This window comes from Orycteropus afer, unplaced genomic scaffold (genome assembly GCF_000298275.1).
Source record: "Orycteropus afer afer isolate SDZICR_OR568_19922 unplaced genomic scaffold, OryAfe1.0 scaffold00025, whole genome shotgun sequence".
NCBI classification, from domain to species: domain Eukaryota; kingdom Metazoa; phylum Chordata; class Mammalia; order Tubulidentata; family Orycteropodidae; genus Orycteropus; species Orycteropus afer.
The window spans coordinates 7,922,589-7,929,831 of NW_006921612.1; the positions used below are offsets into that span (position 1 = coordinate 7,922,589).

At 41.6% G+C, this 7,243-nt stretch overlaps 1 protein-coding gene across 1 annotated transcript in view; it reads right to left on the reverse strand.

Moving 5' to 3' along the window:
* The window catches only part of ASAP2 (ArfGAP with SH3 domain, ankyrin repeat and PH domain 2), a 378,888-nt gene that overhangs the window by 242,127 nt on the left and 129,518 nt on the right, over positions 1–7,243 (reverse strand). Inside the window, exon 2 of the mRNA XM_042783668.1 lies at positions 3,513–3,585. Within this exon, the coding sequence (XP_042639602.1) occupies positions 3,513–3,585 (73 nt within the window). The remainder of the gene's footprint in view (positions 1–3,512; positions 3,586–7,243) is intronic.

Consider the following 7,243-nt stretch of genomic DNA (forward strand, 5'->3'; position numbering starts at 1 on the left):
GGAACGGTTGGTGCAAGGGCTGGAGGGAGGCAGCATGTCTGGCCTTGCAGTAATAGGCCTTGGGTTACTGCTGGTAATCCTGTCTTCCTCTTGTGGGATTAGAGGAGGTCAGAACATGTGGCCTCCTTGCAGTTTTTGCACTCTCTCAATCTGAGATCTTGGATGTCTCCCTAGTTTTGAGAATTTTTCAGCTATTACTTTTTCAAAAATTATCCCTTTCCCCCGCCCCCCAACCCACCCCGAACTCCTTTCAGGTGGATGTTTTTGACCCTTCTAGATCTATGTTTCAGGCCTCTTACTTTCTTTCATACTGCCCATTTCTTTAACTCCTTGTGCTATATTCAGGAAATTTGCAGCCTCATTAATTCCTTTTTCCAATGGGTATCATCTGCCATTCAGCTCATTTTAGTTTTTATTTCAAATACACACACATACATATATATTCCCAAGCTTTTCAATGGTTCTTTTTCACTATTACCCTTTCTCATTTCAGTAATTTAATATCCCCTCTTACCTCTCTGAAGATATTTATCAAGTATATTTATTTTAAAGTCCTGCCCTGTCCTATTAATTTGGTTTCCTCAAGTATAACTTCTTCAGTTTACTGGTTTTTGTGGTCTTCAAATATATTAGGCTTTTCTTAATGAATCTTTTGATGAGCAGAAATTTTTAATTTTGATGAAGTCTTATCAAAAATTTTTTATGGTTATTGCTTTCTGTCTTCTAAAAAATCTTTGCTTAGCTCAGATTGCAATGATATGCTCCTCTACATTTTTTTTTCCTAAAAGCTTTATAGTTTTAGCTTTTATATTTAAATCCATGACCCACTTGAAATTATTTGTGTGTAAGTTGTGTGTTTTGGTTCTCTAACGCTGCTCAAAACAGTTGCAGCAGTGTATTGACAGAGAACTTCCAGAAATGCAAGCTGGATTCAGAAGAGGATGTGAAATGAGAGATATCATTGCTGATGTCAGATGGATCTTGGCTCAAAGTAAAGAACACCAGAAAGATGTTTGCTTGTGTTTTATTGACTATACAAAAGCATTCAATTGTGTGGATCATAACAAATTATGGATAACATTGAGAAGAATGGGAATTCCAGAACACTTAATTATACTCATGAGGAACCTGTACATAGTCCAAGAGGCTATTGTTTGAACAGAACAAGGGGACACTGCATGGTTTAAAAATCAAGAAAGCAGTGCATCAGAGTTATATCCTTTCACTGTACTTATTCACTCTATACGCAGAGCAAATAATTTGAGAAGCTGGACTATATGATCATATCAGGATTGGAGGAAGACTCATTAATAATCTGTGATACACTGATGACACAACTTTGCTTGCTGAAAGTGAGGATGATTTGAAGCACTTACTGATGAAGACTGAAGATTACAGTCTGCAGATGGTTTACACCTCAATATAAACAAAAAAAAATCCTCACAACTAGACCAATAAGCAGCATCACGATAAATGGAGAAAAGACTGAAGTTGTCAAAGACTTCATATTACTTGGTTCTACAATCAACACCAATGGAAACACCAATTGAGATATCAGACGACATACAGCACTGGCCAAATTGGCTATAAAAGACTTCTTACAAGTGCTGAAGAACAAAGAGATCTCCTTGAAGACTAAGGTGCACATGACACAAGCCATGGTATTTTCAACAGTCTCATATGCCTGTGAGAGGTGGACAATGAATAAGGAAGACCAAAGAAGAGTAGATGCTTTTGAAATGTGGTATTAGGGAAGAATGCTGAAAGTACCATGGACTGCTAAAAGAACTAACAAATCTGTCCCAGAAGAAGTGCAGGCAGAGTGCTCCTTGGAAGCAAGAATGGCCAGACTTCGTCTCACCTACTTTGGTAATGTTGTAAGAAGGGACCATTCCCTGAAGAAGGATATCATGATTGGTAAAATGGAGGGTCAATGAAAAAGGGGAAGGCCCTCAATGAGACGGATTGACACAGTGGCTGCAACGATGGGCTCAGGTATAGCATGGATCATGGAGCTGGCAGAGGACCAAGCAGTGTTTCGTTCTGCTATACACAGGATCACTATGAGTTGGAGATGACTCGATGGCACCTAACAACAACAAATAACATCTGGGGATTCCTGATAGTGATATCATCTTTGCATCTACTAGACTCTTCATTACCTTGCCTTGCATGGCTCTTTTTAGGGGAGAGAAAAAGACAAATGCTGGAGCTTGTGCTCATTAACTGCTTTAACTGAGATAGGGGGTTAGGTGAGAGATATAATTTCTAACTATTCTACACTCTTCCTGACATCACAGGCACCTAAGATACTTCCTTGTCTTTCTGCTCCAAACACTAACTTGCTACTGTCAAGCTGTTTCTGATTATAGTGACCTTAGAGTAAAGAACAGAACTGCTCCACTGGAAACAGGGTTTCTAAGTCTGTAAATCTTTACAGAAGCAGACTCCAGCAGAACAGTTGGTAGGTTCTAATCACTGACCTTTCAGTTGGCAGCCAAGCACTTTCACCACTGAGCCACCAGGAGTCCTTGCTCCAATCGCTACTTTCACTGAAAGAAGATACCACTAGGGTGAAAGGGGGCAATGTATAGATATCAAGTGTCCTGATTACTTCTGTGACAACAGACCCTGGGCCCTCCATCAGCCCCACAGCACCACAGTGTATCAAGGCACTTACTGGCAGAGTTAAAAGAGCTTTGTAACACTTGCTGGAGCAGGGCAGCGGCCAAGGGGCCACAGAGCCAAGAGGCAGAGGGCCAGAGAGAGGCACTGCTGAGAGAAGAGGCTGTCCTGATTGAAGAACTATATCCCAAGTTGTTTCTGATCCTGAATTGTAACCTGTTGCTTCCCTAATAAACCCAACAACCATGAGTATTATGTGAGAGTTCTGTGTGGTCACTGCAAAGAATTACTGAACCCAGAAGATAAAAATATAGGGTGGAAACATGTCTCACCTCTGCCTCATAGGAATCAACCTTGTGCTGATCCTTCTCCCCCCTTGTGAGGTCAGAGGAGATCAGATGCCACTCCTACCTCATTTATGCATTCATACCAGAATTAGACTATCAGCAAAAACGAAAATGTCTGTGAAAGAAACATCCTAACTCACCTCTGTGATTTGCCCAGTAAAAGTAATTTGGTTGATTTGTTGTTGTTGTTGTTGTTATGTGCCATCGAGTCGGCCCCGACTCATAGCGACCCCTCCTTGGGTTTCCGAGGCAGTATCACTACGGAAGTAGGAAATCAAACTCACTGCCATCAAGTCGGATTTGATTTATAGAGACCCCTCCTTGGGTTTCCCAGGTGGTATCACTATGGAAGTAGATTGCCCAATCTTCCTTCCGAGAAGTGGCTGGTGGGTTTGAACTGCCAGCCTTCTGGTTAGCAGTCAAATGCCTTAGGCACTATGATACTAGAGCTTCCAATCGGTTATTAACGCAGATTAAACTTATGGACTTCAAATGCAATGTCTTCCACAAAGAAACTTCTAGAAAAGTACGTATACTCACCCAGCCCAGAGATGTTTATTGCTTTCACCGACTTCTTCATTTTGTAGAGAACCATCCGGTCCACATCCAAAGCCTAAAATAAAGAGAATGTATAAATCAAAACATATGTTAGCAGTCAGATCATGATTACTAGAGAGTGGCCACATGACAGTCACTCTGGAGGCCCCAGCTCAACTTTGTTAGGCTACAGTAGGGCTGGCTATTCTGTGGGACAAATCTTCAGTGTGTGTAGAATATTGGTTTTCAAACTGCACAACTTTGCTAAGCAGAAGTTTTGTTGTTGTTGTTATGTGCCGTCGAGTCAGACTCAACTCATAGCGACCCCTCCTTGGGTTTCCGAGGCAGTATCACTACGGAAGTAGATTGCCCCATCTTCCTTCCGAGGAGTTGCTGGTGGATTTGAACCACCAGCCTTCTGGTTAGCAGTCAAGTGCCTTTAGCCACTATGCTACCAGAGCTCCCAGAAGTTTTAGCTACTATATACCAACTCCATCCACACTTGCCTCATCCACTGAAGCATGTGAACTGCCTCTGGGCCACACTATCTGTTCAACATTAGCCTTCTGCAGTGAGATTAGTTAACATGGACATACTTTACTTCTACCAAGTATCAGTTCTTCCTTTGTACCAATAAGACTTTGTGAAGTACTTGCCTGCCAGGGGCTGCCCGCTGTACTTGTACTCCTTCCCATTACAAAAAGAAAGGACTGTAAAAATGGGAAGTGACTGTGGAGATGTGGTGAGACATGACTACTACTATAATATTACTATAATACTAATTATGTTATTATATTATTAAGTTTCTCTTAAGTTTATTTGTCAAACCAAAACATCTGTAGGAAATCTAGTAAGATTCTGAATGCGTAAGTATAATGAACACCATCAAATACTAAAGACTAAGGATTACCATTTTTATTACTGTAGTATGTATCTATCTAAGAGAAGGTATAAGCATAAAAGAACAGTTTCAGCAAGACAAGAGAAAACCATTAAGAACCCACATACAGGTAATGCTACAGATTTTTCACAAGTGATCCAAACCAAGCCCACTGCCATCGAGTCACTTCCCACTCAAGGTGACCTATAAGGGCAGAGAACGGCCCCACAGGGTTTCCAAGGCTATAAATCTTTATGGAAGCAGACTGCCTCATCTTTCTCCTGCAGAGCAGCTGGTGGGTCTGAACTGCTGACCTGTTGGTTAACAGTTGAACGCTTTTAAGCCTTGCACCACCAGAGCTCCATTCAAAAGTGATATGGGGGTGAAATTTCCTTTCAACCCAATTAAACAACAAAGGAGAAAAGAGCAATGGTTGTTAACTTTTAGTTGTTGTGACTGGGGGGAACTGTAGAACTATGATGGCTATACCAATTACAGGGTTATTGTAAAGACTATGATAGCATAGTGCCTAAGGCACTTGACTGCTAACCAGAAGGCTGACAGTTCAAACCCACCAGCCACTCCTCAGAAGGAAGAATGGGCAATCCTATTTCTGTAGAGATACTGCCTCAGAAACCCAAGGAGGGGTCGCTATGAGTCAGGGCTGACTCAACGGCACATAACAACAACAACATGAAAAACTGCAAAGGAAGCACCTCCTGCAATATTTGGTACACAGTAGGCACTCAATAACTACTATTTATTATCCATTTAGACGTCCGATTAAAATAAATAAATAAATACAAAGGTCTATCATCTGAAAGAGAGTACTGTAACTCAAAGACATAGATTCTGGACTCTCAGCCTTCCTGAATCACCTCTTGAATCCATTTTTTAAAAGCAGCATCAAAAGTCCTAGTTCTATGCAACACTGACTATTTTACTGGATGCTGAAAATAGATGTGATTAGTGGTGACAATATTAAACAGGAAAAATGGTTACAAGGCAGCAGGGATTGGACAGAGTGGTTACAATACTAAGGGAAGTTTTAATAAAAAGCTTTATTTTCTGACAGGCTGTAAAAAAGGACAGATAAGAACTGATACTGTTGTTATGTGCCATAGAGTCGGACCCCGACTCATAGCGACCCCTCCTTGGGTTTCCGAGGCAGTATCACTACGGAAGTAGATTGCCCCATCTTCCTTCCGAGGAGTGGCTGGTGGGCTTGAACTGCCAGCCTTCTGGTTAGCAGTCAAGTGCCTTAGGCACCACGCTACTGATATTATATAGTCAAAAATTCTTGTAGAGAATTAATGCTTATTTCCACAGGTGGTCATATCTAGTCTGTTCTTGAACTTCTCTTGAGATATAAAAGTGACTTCCACAAGTACTTGAACCTATGGGCTCGGGACCATGGTCACAGGGGACATCAAGCTCAATTGGCATACCATACTACACAAAAACATTGTTCCACATCCTACTTTGGCAGGTAGCATCTGGGATCTTAAAAGCTTGCAAGTGGCCATCTAGATGCAATGATGGGTCTCTCCTCTTCAGAGCAAAGAAGAATGAAGAAAACCAAAGATGTATGGAAATAATTAGTCTAAGGGACTGGTACACCTTGTGTTCCTCAGCCTATATGACTATTAGACTACTGTCAACCACTTGGAGGGGGGTCTGTGTAGAAGATGCTAGATACAGGAGGAGAACTATGTGGAACAAAACTCAAAATCATTGAGAGAAAAAAAAAGGGACCAGGTTGGCTGGTCTGACAGAGCCTCGTGGAACCCTGAGACTATGGCCCCTAGCTGTCCTTTGGGTCTGGAATTGAACCCACTCCTATGGCTTCCAGCCAAACAAAAGACAGGCATATGAGGTGAACATTTACATTAGGTAGATAAACTCTTTGGAGAGAACAATCATGAGAGAATAGAAGGGCTGTGTATGTACAGGGAGACAGCTTGGGGGGGGGGGCAAAAGTGCATGAGAGGGAAGGACACAAGGAAGAGGTAGCTATGGGAAGTGGGAGGGGAGTTGTTGCATTGTGGGAGATTACAGTCAATGTCATGAGACAAAGTGTATGTGAACTGCTGTATGGAAGATGAATTTACTCTGTAAACTTTCACCCAAATCACAATAAAAAATTTACCAAAAAAAAGTGACTTCCAGGGGGCCAGTGCTCTGAACTACTAGTGCCAGCAATCAGACTGAGGATTTGTTCAGGGCTTTGTCAGAAACACTACACATCCTGAAACTATCAATCGAGTGTCAGAGAGCATAGCTCTCGCATACAAAGATACAAGTTCAGTGTAGCCAACAATGCTCTGCTAAAGTTCCCAATCCCCAGGTGAAAAGCCATTATTGAAAAACATTTGATCTAATAACGATCGAGACTAGCACTATGATAGAATTTGGTCCTGCCCAGTCTTTGGAACTGACTAGGACAATGTCTGATTTCCATTTAAACAATAAAACCCACTCCTCTTTCTAAATCTTACCACAGGTAGGAGAAGACACAGCCACTAGACTGGTAGGCTCTATGCAAGCATTAAAATTAGGTCAATATTTTTATTAAGAACTTCCTATATGCCAGAATGAAACAACCACTTTAAGGAGAGAATAAGTAAGAAAAACCCATGTAGCAGTTCCCAGCCCCAGATAAGGTTCCCTGATGTCCTCCGAATGTGTATAGTCTAACACAACTTTAAAAAATTTTTTATGAGACAGGCATATGAGATGAATATTTACATTAAGTAGATGCACTCCTGGGAGCTCTGGGAGCTTAGTGGCTAAGGCACTTGACTGCTAACCAGAAGGCTGGCGGTTCAAACCCACCAGCCACTCCTCGGAAGGA